This window comes from Serinus canaria, chromosome 3 (assembly GCF_022539315.1).
Source record: "Serinus canaria isolate serCan28SL12 chromosome 3, serCan2020, whole genome shotgun sequence".
In the NCBI taxonomy this organism is placed as follows: Eukaryota; Metazoa; Chordata; class Aves; order Passeriformes; family Fringillidae; genus Serinus; species Serinus canaria.
In genome coordinates, this window is record NC_066316.1 from 88,348,179 (window position 1) to 88,368,060 (window position 19,882).

The window sequence follows — 19,882 nt, forward strand, 5'->3', positions numbered from 1 at the left end:
TTCCCATTTTTACTAATTCTGAATTACTCTAGTTCCTGAAAAATTCCTGAAATAGTACAAACATGGCAACCAGGCAAATATATTACCTGCCTAGCCACAGGGATTCACATACATATGTTTTCTTTTCCTGATTCTGAAAGTGAACTGTACCATAGAAGTGTTTACAATGTAGGCATTAGGTAAGATGAATCTCAGCCACACCCCCAACGTCTCCCATGATGAAAACAGGGAAATATAATAAGGTACGCTTCCAAAATATTACGTTGGTATTAGGCAGGTAACAAATTTCTCTTAATGTGAAGGTTGTCCAGTTCAAGGCCTTTTGGAACAGAGAAGCCCTGGCATCAGACAGACTCTAAGATTATGAGCATTAACAAAATTAACATATACATTTCAAAACAGAAACCATGCATAAAATCTTACTATTCCTTTGGGATTAAACTGCACAATGTTCAAATCCAAAAAGTATTTATTTAGGGTCCTAACTGATGCTACAACAAAGATGTTGCCTTGGGAAGCACAGGACAGGCACAGAGAGCTCTCTGTTGTGGAAGGCAGACTTCATCAACCACACTTGGCAACACCTGAGTGTTACTTGGCCATCTTTGAGTAGCAGGAGGGCCGGGGGCACTAAGGGCAACCACCCCAGCCAGGGATGTGCTCTGCAGTATGGGAAGGGCAGTTAAGGCAGTGGACTTCTTCCGGCAGTTTAACTTAGAAAAGCAACCAGCCAAAAAAACGAAAATAAGGGGTTAAGAAAGGTTAAATTTTCAGATTTTAAGACTAACACGTCTACAGCTATGCCAAAACTTAGCCTGTTTAATGTATAGCCTGGGAGCTAGCAGACCACGTACCACGATGATGGGCACATGTTGCTTAAAAAAAAAAAAATAAAAAAAAGGGGGTGCAGCACAACACACAGGAAGGCAGCTGCCTTCCGTGGTAGCCTAAGGAAAGCCCGCGGCGGATCACACGGGTTTGTTTTCCATGGAGGATGAGGTGAGGAATGCCGACGTATAGGGAGTGGACCAGGGATGAAGGCACCCGTAGGCAAAGATCACACTTGTCCGGATGTTTCCTCAGGAACCCAGACGAAAACCCCTCAAAAGCAACTTGTCCCTCGCCTCAAGCCTGACTGGGGCGCACTGCGACCGCATCCCAGCCCCGGAGCGGCTCCCGGGCAGCCCTCACGGCGGGGTCCGCCGCGGGGGCGGGGGCAGCGGGCAGGCGCCTCCCCGAGCGGCGCCCCCGGTCCTGACGGCGCTTCCGGGCGGGGGAGCCGGGATGTGCGTCCGGGTTGGGTCGGCCCCTGCGAGTGGTTTCCTCTCGCCTTCCCTCCATCTCCTCTTCCCTGCACCGCCGTGCCCTCGGAGGGAGCGCCGCCCGCCCGCTCCGTGAGGGGTTGGTGAGAGGGGCCGCGGGCGGGGATCGGAGCCGGGGCGCCCGGGGCCACGGGCGGGAGCGAGGCCGGGCCGGGGCAGGGGCCGGGGCGGCCGAGCCTCCACCCTCGGCGTGACCCCTCGGGCAGGGCCGGGAGGTGCCGGTGGGATGGATCCCTGTGCGGAGATCCGTGGGTGGCTACCTCTGTTCTCGCCCAAAATGGCCATCCGGCTTCCCGGTGCTAACGGGGCTTGCCGAGCTCCGGGCAGCCGGGTGTAGGCTAATGCAGGCAGGAAACATCATCTGTCTGAGCGAGCCGAGCGAAGAGATCGGGTAGCCGCGCTCTGCCAGCACGGGTGTGAGTATGGTGATGGGCAGAGCCTTTAAAACGGGAGTATTTCCCCCTCCTTCGAAAGCAGCGTCATCTGATTCTTGAGAGGAAATTTGCAGCTGCAAAATGTTACTGTGATGATATCCCGACATGGCAAAACGTAGGGGAAACTTAGCTTTAATCAGGTGAGCAGTGGAAGAGTTGTAGCAAGTCCGAGGGCGGTCAAGAGAGACTTCAGAGCCTTGGAACAACTGGTTGAGGGAGCGGGAACACAAGCTCTTTTCTGGCCTTCCAATCACAGGGAATGAACTAGGAAGAAAGAGGAAGAGCCTGGTGTTACAGGCAGAATTTTGGATTTTTGGTGGTGGGTCAGTCTACACAACAACCATGCCTGCTGGCAATAGATGGGGTACATCTGTTTCACAGGAGGAAACTACTTTTACAGAGTTAGTAGGACTCACTGAAGTCTTAGTCTAGATGTGAGCAGGAAAGGTCTTAGACTAGATGTGAAAAGGAAAAGGCTCCCTAGAGAAAAGTTTGAAGGATGTGGTTGAGGGATGGAGGTCCAGAGAGTGGTGGTGAGTAGATTCAAATCTATCTGGCAGCTGGTTGCTAGTGGTGTTCCCCAGGGCTTGGTGTTTGTGCCAGTCCTGTTTAAAAACTTTACCAGTGACCTTGATGAAGCAATCATGTTCATCCTCAGTCAGTTTGCAGGTGACACCAAGTTGGATGGGAGTGTTGGTCTGCTGAAGGGCAGGAAGGCTCTGCAGAGGCGTCTGGACAGGTTGGATTGATAGTCCAATGCCAGTTGTGAGATGAAACAAGGCCAGGTGCCAGTGCCTACACTTGGGTCACAACAACCCCATGTAGAGCTACAGACTAGGGGCAGAGTGGCTGGAAAGCTGCCTTGTGGAAAAAGAGCTGGGGGTGCTGGTCAACATCTGTTGAACATGAGCCAGTGTGTGCCCAGGTGGCTAGGAAGGCCAGTGGCATCCTGGCCTGTACCAGCAATAGTGTGGCCAGCAGGAGCAGGGCACTCAGCACTGCTGAGACCACACCTCAAAATCCTGTGCACTGCTCTGGGCCCCTCACTGCAAGAAAGAAACTGAGGGGCTGGAGGGTGTCCAGACAAGGGCAGTGAGGGGAAGGGTCTAGAACACAAGTCCTATGAGAAATGGCAAGGGAGCTGGGGTCATTTAGCCTAGAGGAAAGGATGCTCTGGGGAAACATTATTGCTTTCTACAATTGCCTGAAAGGAGGTTGTAGCAAGGTGGGGGTTGGTCTCATTTGCAAGTTACAAGCGATAGGACAAGAAGGAACGGCCTCAAGTTGTGCCAGGGGAGTTTTAGGTTGGATATTAGAAAAAATTCTTCACTGAAAGGATTATCAAGCATTGGAACAGGCTGCCTGGGGCTGTGGGGCAGCATTGCCATCCCTGGAGATATTTAAAAGATGTGTGCATGTGGCACTTAGGGACATGGTTTAACATTTGGCAGTGTTGGGTTAATGATTTGACTTGCTGATCTTTGAGGTCTTTTCCAACATTAACGGTTCTGTGATTTTGTAGTTCAGTGCCTCCATTTCTTCCTCATTAAGAAAAAAAGCCACCAAAACATCAGTGAAATATCTTTGCATTAAGCCAAATAAATTATTCTCTACTTCTAATTTTTATTGATTTTCAATTAGTAAGTGTCAAACCAAAGCTAGTTAAGTAACTTGCCTGAAGTCACTTAAGCAATCTGTGACAAAGACAGAAATAACTTGTACTATCTATATGCACCCTAATCTGTGTGATCATCTTGCCTCTTGCTTTCTATTCACAGCATTTTTATGAACATAATAGCTATTTACTTTGTTGACAGAATCAGTAGTTTCCTGAATAAACCAGAGAGTCACCTGAGACGCAAAGATGTTGGAAGAAGATATGGAGGTGGCCATCAAGGTGGTAGTAGTAGGAAATGGAGCTGTTGGGAAGTCCAGTATGATTCAGCGATATTGCAAGGGGATTTTTACAAAAGACTACAAGAAAACTATTGGTGTAGATTTCCTGGAAAGACAGATCCAGTATGTATTAAACAGACGACATACTATTGATTTTTACCTCTCTCTCTATTTCTTTTTTCTGTTGCAATCCTGAATTTATGAAGGCTTAGAAAACAAGGCCTGCTGTTTCTGAAGCACACTAAAAGGAGTTGTTTTCTCTCTTGCACTGTGGGCTAAAGTTATATCCTTTATTCTCCATCCAAAATTTTAAATTATAAAGAAAATCTGGAATATCTGCCGTACCAGGCTCTTTGACAAGTTTGCTTTGTATTCTACCACCAGCTGATTATTTTTAAATTTTTTTTGTGATATCTTGTGAAGAAGTGAAACTGCTTATGATAAAAGAATTACACAAATTTATTAGCCAATATAGAAAAAAATGACTGTGAAAAAATTAGTGTCTTTATGCAGTATAAGCAGGTAATAGCCTATTATGTTTGGTAAAGTGAAAAATTGTATGATAATGAGAAATAAGAAAATTCTATAAATTCTGCAAGCTAATGAAGAAGGCAAAAGCACCATTCTTCAGGCACCTAAGTTTTGTTTTGATGTCTATTTTATTTTTCACTGTAGAGGGAAACATAGAGGAAGAAGAGGAAAGGAAGAAGAAAATGTAATACAGATTGTCTGTAAAGAACATATAATGTAGTTGAGGGACTATTGCCATAGTATATTATGAAGGTGAATGAATATTAATAATAAGTTGCATTATGTTTAAATCCAGTTAATTTATTTGGATTACTCTTATAGTGTAGAAACAGAAGTATTTCCATGACATTTGCTTTGATTTGTTCCTGTTACTGTATTGATCACCAAACTGTCTTGTTTATTTCAGAGTTAATGGTGAAGACGTCAGGCTAATGTTATGGGACACTGCTGGTCAAGAGGAATTTGATGCAATAACTAAGGCCTACTATAGAGGTGAAAATACCATATTTGTTGTTTGGTAGTTGGGGTTTTCTTGGTCTGCACATCTCTAAAATATTTTAATATTTTTGTATTAAGAATTTTAGTTATTTCACATGTGTGCAAAGCATGCTTAGTTCAGCTTTTTCAATTCTTAAGTATTTTTTCTCTTTGTGCAATTTCCTTGTCTTAATTATGTCCACTTTATGCAGTAATGCCCTTTAGGAAATATTGAATGAAATGAGAGAAATGTCTGCACAGAAGCTGGACAGAGTGTAGACATTTAAACAGTCAGATGCAAATGTGTATTTTCCCTCTAAAAGTGTTTCATTACTTCTGTGTGACACACATTTGTAAATATTCCAAAAACTGTGGATGAGGCACATAGTAATTAATCCAAGGGGGGGAAATCTACCAGTCCTCCTAGAAAGACAGTTTACAGGGCACAAGAGTTCTTTTGCTAATACAGTCTGCCTCAAATACATTAAAGAGCAGTAACAAAAGTGTATTTACTTCATAAAATAAACTGTATTATTTGTGTAAAGGCAGCTTATCTATTTAACCAGTTACAAATTGCATACTTAAGTTTTCTTTGCTTATAATTTAGCAATGGTTCTGTAAACATTTCTTTTTGGGTTTTTTTAGTGAGAGAGATACAAATGACTCAGCAAAGATTCTGCTGTGCAGTTCTTGCAAACTAATTACCTGAGATGGGGGGAAAATATACTGCTATGGTATAAAATTACCTCCTTTGGAGATAAAGTAATGATTATGCCAACCTGTTTCAAGGTGTTACAGTCTTATGATCATTTTATGTTTCATAATCAGTTTGCTAATTGGTGGGGTTTTTTGGTGATGCTTCCTGTTGTTGCCTATGATTGATGATTACTATTTCCTCAGAAAAAAGATCTTCTTTTGTCATGTGGATATAAATAATTTACAGCTGATAAACTGAGCATATGAATTTTGGATGGTAGTAGTTGATTCTCTTGGAGCTTCCTTTTCACTGTCATGGCCTTTGGTCCTCTTGTGTCCTTTGCCCTCCCCAGTTGTTTCAAGCCAAAGACTTTTTCTCCTAATTACTGGGACTGATAGGTTAGAATATGGAGCATTGAGAAGAACTCAGGACTACACCCACTGGCCTCACTTACCACAAGCAACCTGCTGGTTTAAAAACAAAATAAAAAATTTGCATGAATATCTTGAAATAATGGTTATGACTGAAGCCCAGTGTAGTGCTGTTAGATCTCTGCTTGGAGTTCTTTGTACAGAAGTTCTTTCAGCACAGTCAGCCTGTTCACATTGTAGCAGCATGATGGGTATACAATAAATAGTTCAAGGTGTCAGATACAGAGGCTGCTCTACGCTAGGCTTTGACTCATGAAGGACAAGGGAAATCGGAAGAGCCTGGAGTGCAATTTTGGTCTAGCCTCAACAATCACAGTATTATAGAAGCAAAATTCAAGCTTACTTTGGAGATGCCAGGCTTTTATTGTTAATAAGGGGAGGACACCTCTAAGATAGGTCAGATAGATGCTGGCTGTTAATTAAAGGTTTGCCTCTCTCACAGGTCACTGTCCCACTATCATTGCACCAGGGCTTACGTACTCCCCTGGACACTGTGTATTGTCAGTTCTTCAGTGCTCACACTTGAATGCTTCAGAGTCTGTCTCAGTGTTTCTTGTCCAGGGACCAAATTCATTCAGCCTTGCAGAGGAAGAGCATTGGAGCTGAAAGTGGATTTGTTGTGTGGTTTCCTATGTGCAAGCGTGTGTAGCCAGTGCAGTTGCATGCCCACAATCACACAGTGCAAGGAGTACAGCAGCCTAAATTCAGAGCTGGGGGAAGCACTGTATATATTTAATAATTTCTGTTTTGCATTATCCCATGCATCTTCTCAGCAGTTTCTATGTGACTGAAGTCAAATGTTTCTCAAGCAGTATTTGATCATTTCTTTGTGCATGTATCTTCTTCCTTCTACTACCATACCGCTGGCATATCTTGAAGTTCCTTGGTAGGTTTTTGATGGAAGACAGACATCTTGCTCATCAGCGTGTTAGTCAGCTGCTGATTAGTCAAATTGTCAGGATCCTCGTTTTGTTGCAAAATAGTTCATTCTTCATAATCAAGCCTTCATAGGATTGCTTTTGTTTGCATTTGTTAACCCCTTTTGTCTGTAGAAAATATGATAATGGAAGTCCCTAGTGCAGTTATTTTAGGTACTGTTAAGGAGGCATTAAATCCTGCTGAGCCTGTCAAAGACAGCCAGGATCCACAGAAGTTAAAACATCAGCAGTAATGATGATGATACTGGATTTTGATCTCAGTGTGAGGCTTTTATAGGGAATATGTGTTTTCTGTCCTAGCTTGGATAGCTGAGGCAAAGTACTGAGTGAAATGAATAGGGTCAGGTGTAAAGCCCTGTGAGAGTCCTCTCAGGGCAAGGAATTTCCTTACACTTTCTATTACAAAGGCTTTGTACCATTATGAAAGGAAAAAAAATGTGGTTATGTAGTCTATGAGGATAGGATAGTCTGCTGAGACCAATTCAGATGACAAGCTCATGCTTTCCTTGAATTAAGTAGCACTAGTCTCTAAATTTTTTTCTGAATTGCTCTAGGTGTAAATATTTTGTCAGTGATTCTGCAGGCAGTTGAAGCATTTTAAAATATAGAGGAATTATCAGCGCAGTAATTGCACACAATGTCATTTTCTTCAGTACTTTAAAGTAGCTTTTTGGAACAGCTTCTTACAAAGGAACTTTAATTTAAAATATTCATGGAGAACATCCTGAGCTGTTATGCTCCTGTTTGACACTATCCTGAGCCTTTGCTGCTGGTGCCTGTTGTTGCACATAATCAGTTGTATGACAGAGGTGGTGTATGACTCTATTAGCAGTGGATGACCGAGATAGTAATGTTACTGACTCTTGAATTCTGTCAGTATACCAAAGGTGTTTAAATTGGTTAAATGGTTAAATTCTAGGGTTTGTCTTTTTTTTTTCCTCCTTAGAACTCTTAGATGGATATTATAATTTCTTAAATCATTTATGTTTTCAGTAAAAATACTGAGTATTTAGCTGATTTCTTGAAGATGAAAAGAATTTGCATATTAAAATCTCCGCCCTGTGATGTCTTCTGTTTAACTCTGTTGCCATACTAACTTCTGCACCATACTGAAGCACACTACAGAAAGATCACAATTGATACTGTTTTGTATTCAACTTGAGAGGAAAACTACTTCTGTCTTTTCTTAAATAAGCATCTTACAGAGTTATTGGATTAGTTAAGTCTGATACTTAGGATCCAGTGATTGAAAACTTTGGCAGATGTTTGGAAATACACGATAACATGAGTGTATAGAATTTGTCTTTGATGACACAACTTTTACTGTTGTTTGTTGTCAAAATCTTAAAGGTCCTCAAAAATATTTCAGTTTGATTCTTTATTAAAGCCTGTTGTATAATTTCCTTTTGAAATTAATATGGGCAAGCTGAGATATTTTTACTGTCCTTGGCCACTGCATTCTACCTCTACTATGTGTAAACTGAATAAAGTCTGATGTAGTATGCTACCTTCTCTTTACCTTCCACATGGCTTTTCCCTCTAAACTTACTGTTACTTTTGGTAGCATTCAGAAGGAATGGGTGGAAGGAGGAAGATGAAGTGGAGGTGTCTTAGTTTGGAAACTTCGCAAAGGATTTCTTGGTCTTGAAACTGAACAAAGTGATGTTAACAGATGGTGGGAGTATTTTAATAAATTCTGTCATCTCCATTAAGCTACTTTTTGAGATAATAGGCAGACTAACCTACTTTGGAAAGAATAATGAATTTTACACCTCCGTCACAGGAATTGCATCAGAATAATTGCATACTTTAGAGTACAGTGTGGACAGTAGGGAAAACAAACAGTTTTACAACACAAATAATAGGGGACATTATGGGAAAAAGCATTGCTGCTTTTTACTGGTAGAGCTTCAGTTGAAGTTCTTAAGGCAGTTCTTATTGTTTTGTATAAAACCGTACCAGAAGAGTCTTAATATGCATGTGGAAGAATGTTAAAGAGCATAGGAAATCTTTCTGAAAATGGACTCTAAACCTGGCTTTTAAAAAGCTAAGTAAAAGCAAACCTAGTAAGAGAACTTGTGTGCTTTGTGCCAGAGAAATAGAAAGATAAACAAGTACAGGAATCGGGGATACTTCATGAACTCAGAAATAAAATTCATACTGATGAAAAATTTTTCATGCTATATGATATTAATGGGAGATGTTCACCACAAGATTATGCTAGAGTCTCAAAAACACTGGCTATCTATTCCTTTCATACTCTGTTACTAAATCACTAGTACATTGAAGGCATGTAAATAATGAAATGTGCAAAGAAAAGCAGTTTCTGAAGAATAACAAAGGGCAAAAGACTACACACTAATATTTCAGCTGTGGAGGTACCTTCTCAGTATCCAGGGAGTTTAACTGTTGTTTATTTACAAAACTGTAACAAAAGGTTTTTTATAATTTATCACAGTGCTCTGATAGAATTATTAGACTATCTGATAGTATTAATTAGAAACACACTTATTTTCTCCAAAAAGCTACTAACAATTTACTTGAAATAATTACCACTTCATCTGAAAACCTTTTAAAGTTTTCTGCTTTTTGGAATCCAGATTACTGTACTACAAAGAATAATGTGAAATGTGCTTTACAGGTACTGCATGCAGGAAAAAATCTGCCTTCTGGCCTTCATAAATCTGTCTGTAAAACAGCAATAAATGAACCTCCCCTTCCCTTTTTCCAGCATTACCAGACCTCCTCCTTTTCCTTTCCCCTGCACACATTCAATATGCTGGAATTAGCTTTAAAGGTAACAGACCCATACTCATCATAAAGATGGCTGTAATGATCAAAATAATATGGCAATGAATTTTCATTTGGGGAATCTATGGCCAGTGGTTTGACACAAGGTGGTAGTAAAAGTGCATGTTTGTGGGAAAATATTAAAAAATCCCTCATATTTTAAATACGTTGCAATTTTTTTCTGTTGTTTATTGGCTAATTTGTGTGTATTTGTAATTTATTTGTATATTTCTAGGAGCCCAGGCTTGTGTTCTTGTGTTTTCTACAACTGACAGAGAGTCCTTCAAAGCAATCCCTACCTGGAAGCAAAAAGTTGTGACTGAAGTTGGAGACATTCCCACAGTTCTTGTGCAGAATAAGATTGATCTTCTTGATGACTCTTGCATAAAGAAGTAGGAGTTCTATTGTACTACTTTTAAAGATCAATAGGTGCCTCCTGTATTCACAAGTTTTAAAAAACGAAGTCTGTGAGAGTTTCTGGTGAGGAGTTAGAGTATCTGGGTTGTCCCACCTGTGTCCTGCATCTAGACATGCCCTAGAAGCACACGGGGTGGGTTTTGCTGCATGAGTGTAGATACTTGGGCAGATGTGCTGCAAAGCTAGAAGCTTTCTGTTTGTTTATTTCATGCTGCATCCTGAAGCCAAAAGTAATAGAGGAAAGACATGAAAAGTTTGGTTCTGGCATAATATGATTCCCACCCTTTTTCTTTTTTTCCTAAAAATCTAAAACTAGATTTTCCTCCTGTTAAAAACTGCTGTGCACCACTGAAGGCACACTGTCTGTTTGGCTAGTGAATGCTTGCTAATATTCTTCGCTTTCTTTAATTTGTTTTTTATTATTCATTTTTATCAAAACATTGTGACTCTCTATAGAAATACATATGTGGTAATATTCTCAAACTGCATGGTGCTGAATCTTCCTTGCTGTATTTTTCGTTACAGATTTTATTGTCAATTCATTCTGCGCTTTTGAATGTGACCAATTTCATTCTTGTCCTAAAATCAGCTTAACAAATGTGTTTATTTACCACAGCATTTCATGTAGAAAATAGTGCATGATCAAGTTGATCATTTTCCACTTCTTCAATTTCTATCATCTTCCTGAGAGATTTAAATTATTTCTTCTTTTTTTGTTGTTTCCTGCACTGGCTTTCTTTGTTGTCTGTTTGCTATCATTGATGGCATAAATCAGCTTCTACTTCTTCTGCAAAGAATTCTGAGGATTTTTCAAAGGAAAAGCAAAATTGCATTTGAACTCATCCTTTATTCATGGTATGTCACTTAGGTTTGGTTCTCAGAATACTCTGTCTGCCTCAGTAACAATCTTTCTGATGATTTGATTTTCCTTAGGGATGTATTCATAAGTTTCTTAAACTTTAACATAAGTTCTTTTCTGCTTCACAGAAAAAAGTAATTCTTGATTTCATCCATGCACTCATCTGATTGCATAGCATACTGCTTCATTAAAATATGCTTAAGGATTAATTTTTGTTGTTTAGAGTTTGCAGTGATACTGCTGTTAATTACAGCCTCCTTCCTTTTGATTTCACCAACACACTTCTTTGAACCCTTGGGAAGTTTTGTTTAATGAAGTCAGTAAATACTGGGAAGAATTCTTTTGAGTCATAAAGAAACTGCATGTAAAATACCTTCTTTTTATAGTGGAGATACTGTAAGGAATTAAGGATTAGGTATTTTTTGACTGTCTTGAATTTCTCAAACCACTTTGCCATGTTTAGCTTTAAAAAGGCTTTTTTTTTAAAGAATAAATGCTGACAAATGAACCAAGTAAGGGCTTACAAAGCCATCTTGTGTTGTGCAGTGAGGAGGCGGAAGCGCTGGCAAAGAAGCTGAAGGTGAGGTTTTACCGAGCTTCGGTGAAGGAAGACCTGAACGTGAGCGAAGGTAGGCGGTGCTGCAGGGGGGCGTGGGGGCAGCCCTCTTTAGATTCCATAGCAGCACGCCTTAAACACAGCTAAAATTCCCTGATTTTTATATTCCATAGCAGCACGCCTTAAACACAGCTAAAATTCCCTGATAGCAGTGGGTTAGGCCCATTTCTTTGTGCACATCTTTCTCTTCCACAAGCACACCCAGCTGCGAGGTTCACAAGTGCCAGTGTGTTAAGGCTCCTTAGTCCTAATGAATGTCAGTAAGCAAAAGCTTTTAAAACAAATACACATAGTAGAAGCTCAATTATTGCAACATAAAAATCGTTGAACAGATTATTTTGTAATTGTTAATAGTTAATAAGTAATTGATATTAAAATTATTTTATATTTTAGTCATATTTAAATAAAGTACATTAAAAGATTTCATCTCTTCAGTGTTTTGTCTACTGGTGATATCTGATTAGTTCCTAAGTACCATTTTTAATGTACTTAGTTTCTTAAGAGTAGTGTTAAAATTTTGAGTCTCTGTCTTTTGTGGACTGGGTTTGAATAATCATGTACTATACTCCCTAATTATATATTCTTGTTTAATTAGCCAAGATTAATAGTAAACTCCCTGTTTCTTCTCTATTAACATCATTCACCATGAGAAAAATCTGCAAAAGAAAATGTAAAACTCTTTTGTATCATCTTTAAATGAGTTGAATTACAAATGTAAATAATCATAACACATCAAGGTTCTGAAAATTCTGCTTTAGTTGTATATTTTTTCACATACCTAGGTCAACTTTTTATATGCTAATAAAAATGAGGGTAGCATTAGTTAATTAGAAAAATCTTGTTGCCAGGTTTTATTAATAGACTTATTTTACATGACTACTGTTTCTTATGGCTTCTTGCAAAATTATGAATATATTAATAAAATTAAAGTAAATAAAATAAAATTAAAGTAAAGTAAATAAAATTAAAACATTGTAAATTCCTACATAACTGTAACAAGTTCCAAGTTGCATTAATTGAAACATTCGGCAATATGTGCGTGCCACTGTTTTTTTTAGAAGAACATTGAGATTATTTCTGTGCAGGACTTTAGTACTGCAATCTGTAAGAGCTGGGCAGACACTGGAGTGACCTGGATTCTGCCTAGGCACACAGGCTTGCCCAGAATCACTCACCAGCTTGTGCTAAACCTGTGTGTGCAATGCACTTTTGTCACCGTGCAGAATTTTGATATAATTGCATGATGATGATGATGATGATTATTATTATTATTTTTAAGCATTCTGTAATATACCTTTTTTCTTTTTTAACTTTCCAGTTTTTAAATATTTGGCTGATAAATATCTTCAAAAGCTCAAGCAACAAACAGCAGAAGATTCAGAAGTAGTACATACAAGCAGTAACAAAATTGGTATGTATGCTATAATAAAAAAAAAAACATAGAAACAGTATTTTGTGCCATCAAAACTTATGGTCTCATCTGTTTCCTTATGGAGTTAATACAAAGTGAATCAGAGTCTAATTATTTCCTCCCTATCTTAGGATATCATCTCTCTGTAAAATAACTTTGTGACTCTTTAAATTACAAGATGGTCAAACTGATGCACAAAGTTTCCAGCTAATATCTGGCAAATGCCCTTTTACTAAATTCATTTAAACAAGATTGTGCAAGGATTTGAAAAGGATGCTTGTTGGGTTTTTTTAAATGTAATTAGCATTTCATAGCATTGCTCATTATAAGACTCATGGGGAAAGAATCTGGCATGTAATCAGAAGGTGTTTGTAAGTTGCCTCCTCTAAGAAAACACTGAACTTGTGCAGTTCTTCGTTAAAGCTCTTCTGAGTCAGGTAATTTATTTTCCTTAAAGCACTCCCTTTTTATTCCAGCCTTTTATTTACCTTTATATCAACAAAGTTTCTGAATTTTAATTCGCCATCTATGTTTTCTATTATGTTACTCAACTTAACGCAACTTTGTTCAGTTAGTAACATACACATACATAGATGAGTACATATGCTGCCCTTCAATTACACAGATGCATACCAGCTTTAAATACTGCCTGGCTAGTAATTGCAACTGTCTCTACTTCCAATTTAGCTGCAAAATTTACTGAAAATAGATTTAAAAGCTAGTGTATACATTTGAGGTGCTCTGCTATGCCTTAGCAGGTGCTGCGTCTGAAGTGTTCATGTATGATGCTGTAAAGCATAAATGCAAACAAAGCAGTAAACAAATGCAAATACTTCTCTTGTCTGAATTCTGTAGGTGTTTTTAATACAGCTGGTGGAAGTCACTCCAACCAGAATTCTAGCATTCTTAATGGTGGAGATGTCATCAACCTTAAACCCAACAAACAGAGGACCAAGAAAAACAGAAGTCCTTTTAGCAACTGCAGTATACCTTAGACCACTTTTGGAGGAAATTCAGCAGCTCAGAGAATTGAATGAAGTTGTGCAATTGAATACAGAATAAAGCCAGCTGTTAGAGGTATTTTTACCGGTGCTTTAGCAAATCATGTGCCTCCTAGACAGAGGGTGGATTTTGATGAACTTGCTGTTGCCATGGGTTTCTTGTGTGGCGTGAGACACCTGGTGGCAACACACAGAACGGGGCTGCCTCATGCACTTTGTACAGATTAGGTGAGCTTTTCCTTTCTCAAGGAATTATTTACAGAGCTATGAACTAGGTATTGCTGAATTGCAAAGCACATTTAATGTAAGGATAATACTTAAACGTATAGGTACGGACTGTAACTCTATGGCCCAAGGTGATGTAGCAACTTTGAAACTAAATTTCAAATATTAGAATTGGTTAGTCAGGACACTAACAAGATAAATGAATAACAAAAAACTACTACTTCATTTTATGCCTGATCATATTAATTTTCTGCCAGGATTCTGGCAGTCCTGTGGGTGCAAGATCCTTGCATTATATATATGTGTGCATTATATTTGTAAACATTTGGGATGAATATTTAGGCTTGGTTCCAATGTATACGTTACTTGGAGATCAGCTAATGATCATCAAATAGCATCTTCTAATTGTCCTTTAAAAGTGTTGCATTTCAAATGAGGCTTTCCAAGCTGCCACTGTGTATGTTTAACTTGCTATACTTTGGGCCTAAAAGCTTAGATTTAAAAATGCGTGGTGCCAAAAATGCTCCTTTTTACCTAATGCTATGCTACAGATGTTTTGTAAGTTTGTTTTTCTCAGTCTTAACAGGTTGAACAAATAATACTAATAGCTATTCAGAAGGAACATATGATCATATTCTTGTTCAAATTTGATTGTTGTATCCTGTGTCATCTTATGAAAAAGGAATTTTCAAAGTGGTGTAACAAATTATTTATCTTATTTGAAATTTTTTCATACATACCATAAACTAAGTTACAGAGATCCAAAAAATTGCAGCCGATTATATTCGGGAGACATTCTTGAATGTTGTCTCAGATTTAAAGTTAAGGAAATCTAATTCTGCAAGATGAGAGACATGGCAAAAAATTTTCAAAGTGCTTCAGTAATTTTACAGAACTGATGTAAATGTTTAGGAGCCCAAATCTAACTTCAGGGTTATTTGGGCTAAGGCTCCTAAATCACTAAGGTGCTTTTAAAGATGCTAAGCAAGATACCTTTTAGCAAAAATGAACACTTTATATAATCCTCTTCAAGAGCATGCACGCCTTTTAAAAACTATCCATTTTGTTTACATGTTTTTGTATGGTATGATATAATTTTAACTTTCTAAGATTTCTACAAGTCTGCCAGTGACAAATGCAAAATCTGCTGCTTAAAAAAATCAGAGTTTTAATAATTTTGTAAATGGTGTATGAGAATGAAAATTGGTTGAGTGATCCTGTATATTTTTCAAGGAAGGACTTTTCACTATGTGAATTCATGTAGGAAGCTTGACTGACTTTGTTTCTAAGTCACTGAGTATGAAAACTGAAATGTATTCTTATTCCCACTGTCTGCAGGGAGAGAAGTGAGTGGCAAGTTATGCACAAATACTAAAGATCTCTGAACTCTGTATTTTATGTTTACTGTATTAGGCTTGTATTACCGAGTACCGCAGTTTCTTTGCAAACCGTTAGAGATCTCCTGTTGCTGGCAAGAAGGAGGGCACTCCATCCCTTTTGCTATTGCAACAAAACTGTCTGTTCTTCACCGTAATGTTTCCTGTTTCCTGTGTTTTATCTTGCATAAAGGCCTCTATTTTTTAACAAGTGCATTTAATCGCTGTATGTATAAATGGAGTCAAGTCTTACCTGTCGTAGCAGTTTAAGAAGTAAGGTACTTGGGATAAGATGATTGATCATCACCTCACAACTTAGGGAACAGTGTATGCATGAAGAATTTTGAGAACTGTTTTTAATATGGAAACTTTTACATTTCACTGTCTGTCTACAAGTTTCATGAGGTTTTATTCATTTCTTGTGAAAAACAAACAAAACCACAAAGTATTTGAAACATCTTTTTTTACCTTATTTGACTTTGTACAGCGTACTGAAAAGTAAGTCTTTATTATGTATAATGACAATTTGTACTATTTTATGTTATACTGTAACACACTGTACAATTAGTATAGGTTGTTTGCATTTACAATATGTCACTATAAACTACTGCTTTTAACAACTCAGCAGTTGTTTCATAGGTGGAGACTTTACAGACTTGATAAATTTAAGCTATGTTGAAATGCAGTGCATGTACTTTAATGTAGGAATAGTTACTTACAGCAGTGGGTAACAGTGAGTTTTGATTTTACTCCCACCCTAAATCTGAAGTGGATCTTTCTTTGTTGAGACCTTGCAATGCTTGTTCTCTAACGCGACTGTGATGGAAACTGCTCAAATCAACATCTTTCTGGGAAGTACCCTGCATGTACGCTGCTTGAAAATTTTGATTCTTTATTCTACTGGGGTTAATGTGTAAGTGTAAACCAGATAAATTGCATAGTGCAGGAACCCTTAGGTATTCACATCACCCTTCAGTGGCACTAACTTTTACCTTTTGGAAGAAGAGACATGCCTAAGTGTTTTAGCACTTGTGTTGTCCATCATGAATAATTTTTATTACAAACATTACTTCATTCTCCACTCAAAGCATACTCATTAAAATATCATATGTTTTAGATAGAAAAACCTACAGGTGCAGGGCTGGTAATAAAAATGCTCTTCTCTTTGCATCCCTGGGACTGCATGGTGGGTGAGGATGTGGTTCTGTTACGTCCGTGGTACCCTGGATTAAGAGCAAGAGATTCTCGTGCCATAAGACACAAATTTCATTGCACTCCTGTATATTCTTTTTATATCTTTTGAATAGCTCATTGGCTGTATTATCTGAATCTTGCCACAATTCTTTGCCCTTGGCTGATAAAGCTACCACTAGCAGGAAACTTCAGTGATTGTTAATGCCCTAGTGAAATAGGGATTCACTAAAGAGTACGACACTACAGCTTTGTCACTTCTGTGTTGTATCCATTCAGTGAATGGGTGTTCTCCCAGTACGTGGGGCATCGTTAGATGCAAAGCAGTAATGCTAGGGATGTATTTCCAACTGGAAATAGCAAATCTCAAAGTTGTATGACTGATCACACTGATTTTTGTGCTTGTGTGTGTGTGGTTAATTTAAAAGACTTAAATCCACTTAAGACAATTTTGAAGCTTCCTTATTTTCAGCGTTTCTTAAGGCAACACTTTTGTAGTCAAAATGCCTGAATTACCACACTGTCAGTCTGATTTCCTGTTTAATTTTTATGTTTCAGTAAAATATTACTTTTTACTTTCTTCATTATTGGGCTGCAGCACGTCTGACATGAACTTTTCCTTCGCAGCATTTCTGTAGAGGTGGGATAATCTAAAGAGCATTGAGCAGCTGAACACGCAGCACTCTGGGGGGTTATATGTGGTACATGCACAAGACTCAGCAAGCCTGCCCTTGAAGCTGTTCATGCAGCCTTCAGGCTGAGAGTTCCAGGTGTTAACAGGGTGAATGATCTGCCCCTCTCTGTGGGAGTTCATCATTCAGCAAGCCAACACACATGCTGCTCCATTCCAGTGACACTACCTGAGCCCCTGCTGCTTTTTTAAGTGTAGTCATAGAACTTCAGTTGAAGTTTCAGTACCTGAACACTAACTGTACCAAAATTAGAGTGCAAGAATGGTCCAGCAGGCTTGAATTCATCAAACAACCTTGCCATCTTTTTGTAGGAAGCAAAAGTTGTGCAGATCTTCTTTCTAATGCACAAATAGTATTGAGAGAAGAAAATAATTCTCTGTTAAATATGGCATCCAAGCAGATAATCAAAATTATTACAGCAATGCTTAGATTTAAGATGAAAGGTGCCTGTAATAGAATAAGAGAAACCTGCTAATGTTCCATGTTGAAGTGTTCTATACGAGTCATCTCAAAACCAGGTGAGTCCTAGTACCGAACTGGACTCATTCTCAGGTTTCTAGTAGAAGGGTAATACTGATAAATAGTTTGTCAGTTCTGCAAAACTCACTAAAGTTGATAAGAAAAATTAAAAAATTACTGTGGACCAGAAGAAACACCACTCCCATTGTGAGGATTAAGATGCATTGTTACTAATGGCTTAAATGTAACTGGCTAAAAGAGGAAATGTACATAACTGGTTTTATCACCATCATGATCTCAAGTTAATGTAACAGATTTGTAGAAGAAAAAAGTCAACTTACCATAAATCCTCAATCAGAAGAATCAGTGTTTAAAACTGAGTATCTTGTGTATGTTGTTCTGTAAAATCCCTACAAATTAATTCTGCTGTTCTCTTGTAAGTGACTCTAGTTTCATCATGCGACTTAAAATGTTTGTTTGCTTATTGTTGGGTCTGATATAAGTCACTATTTTTGTTGTTATATTAAATTGACACTTTATTAAATTTCAAAAATTGCTGTAACTACAAGCTCTGCAACCTCAATCTGATTGAGAAACGTGTGCTTGATTCTTGGGTGTGTGCTGCTGACAGCTGGGATCAAAGGCAGCACATGAGAGCACTGGAAGGAACAAGTGTGGATGCCCCTGACAAATAGAAATGGTTTTTCTTAGCTCTTGCCTCTGTTTTCTTTACCATGTGGTTGAAATACAAAATAGGGATTCTTTTCTGCTCTTTCTGGTCATTTTGCTTTTTATGATTGGTCTGGCCAATACAGTGACAAGGTTTAAGTTCAAGGTTGTAGACATTGGAAGTGGCATTAAAGTATTATTAATACATCCAAGATGCCTGGTACATTTTCTGAAAATAAACAGGTATATAGTCACTAGTGATTGTTGGCTGGGGGTTTTGCATTGTTTTGGGTTTTTTTTTTCTTTTTTTTAGTAAAACACAAATCAGCACTTGTGTCTGCCTCTTTACCCAGGTATCTGAAGAATATCAGAGATAACATATTCCTGCTTCTCTTGCATGCAGTTTTGAACACAGAAAAATCAATGTGTTTGCTTAATACCCTGATGAGGATTAATTAGCAGTGTTTTAGGCTCATTACAGAGGCATTGGACTAGATTACCTTCATCAGTTCCTTCTAACCTGCCTCTTCTGCAATTCTGTGATAGCATAAAGTGCTATAAAATATAAAAATTCTTCTAGGTATCAGTACAATGAAGAGGATCTAAGAAAGAAAACAAAAAGCCTTTTTGCCTGAATAACCTTATAATGGCCTTAAAAATCCAAATACTGAAGGAATATTCTAAGCAACAAGAAGCCATCTTCAACTTCAGCGTTGCACAGCACAAGTTCTGAAAACAACCCAGGCCGTGTATTACTGTGAAGGGTTTTAATACTGTTGAACAGATTGAAGATTTTTTAAAGTGGAATGCCAGAACTAATGTCACCAACTCTTAGAAACTTCTCACAGTCTCAAAGCTGAAACTTGAACTGCATTTGAAGCACCCAACTGAAGTGCCATTTCTGCGAATTAAATGCAGTGACAGTGACCTCATAGCAGCTGAGGTTTCCAAGAAGGACAGCTCATGAGTTTTCTTGCAGAGCCCTTGAGGCTATTCAAGGCATTTAAAATCACAGGGCTCCTGACTGTTGGCTGTGCAGGAGCCTGATATGCAGGGTCTCACCATGGGCTGGTTCCCTTAAAGCATCCAGGTGTGACACTCCAACTGTAACACCCAAGGCCCTGCCACCAAGGCAGCTGTGGTGGGTGGCATCACTCAGACCCTTCAGGCTCCCATCAGCTGAGCTTTAACCTGCTGATGGCTGAGCCAGAGAGCACCCTGCTCCCCTCAGGGAACCACCAGCCTTGGGTGAAGTACTACAAGACTGGCCAGGCTGCAGGGGGTTACAAAATTCCAGGCACACCCTAAAATCTGCAAGTTTTGACCACAGCCACAGAGCTCAGTGGTGATGTGCAGCAGTTACTGTGAGTGAAAGGGTAGAAGATGAAAAACAAACCAAAAAGCTCTCACACAAAGAGCTGAGTAATGATGGCTGTACAAAGTACCGTCC

At 38.8% G+C, this 19,882-nt stretch overlaps 1 protein-coding gene across 2 annotated transcripts; it reads left to right on the top strand.

Moving 5' to 3' along the window:
* Window positions 1-1,252: 1,252 nt before the first annotated feature.
* Window positions 1,253-18,325, top strand: RAB23 (RAB23, member RAS oncogene family). Of its 2 annotated transcripts, none has more exons than XM_009094422.4 (7): window positions 1,253-1,405; window positions 3,574-3,775; window positions 4,590-4,675; window positions 9,752-9,908; window positions 11,339-11,421; window positions 12,727-12,819; window positions 13,675-18,325. In XM_009094422.4, the coding sequence occupies exons 2-7, from the start codon at window positions 3,621-3,623 to the stop codon at window positions 13,812-13,814; spliced, it is 714 nt and encodes a 237-aa protein (XP_009092670.1). In that variant the 5' UTR covers window positions 1,253-1,405; window positions 3,574-3,620; the 3' UTR covers window positions 13,815-18,325. The 2 variants fall into 2 exon arrangements, with proteins under 2 accessions (XP_009092670.1, XP_009092678.1); XM_009094430.4 differs by having other exon boundaries at window positions 1,253-1,401.
* The last annotated feature ends 1,557 nt before the right edge of the window (window positions 18,326-19,882 follow it).

Coding starts and splice junctions, on each gene's coding strand:
- RAB23 (XM_009094422.4), top strand. CDS start 3,621: ATGTTGGAAGAAGATATGGAGGTGGCCATCAAGGTGGTAGTAGTAGGA. Junction 9,909..11,338: donor GATGACTCTTGCATAAAGAA/GTAGGAGTTCTA, acceptor TGTGTTGTGCAG/TGAGGAGGCGGAAGCGCTGG. Junction 11,422..12,726: donor AGACCTGAACGTGAGCGAAG/GTAGGCGGTGCT, acceptor TTAACTTTCCAG/TTTTTAAATATTTGGCTGAT.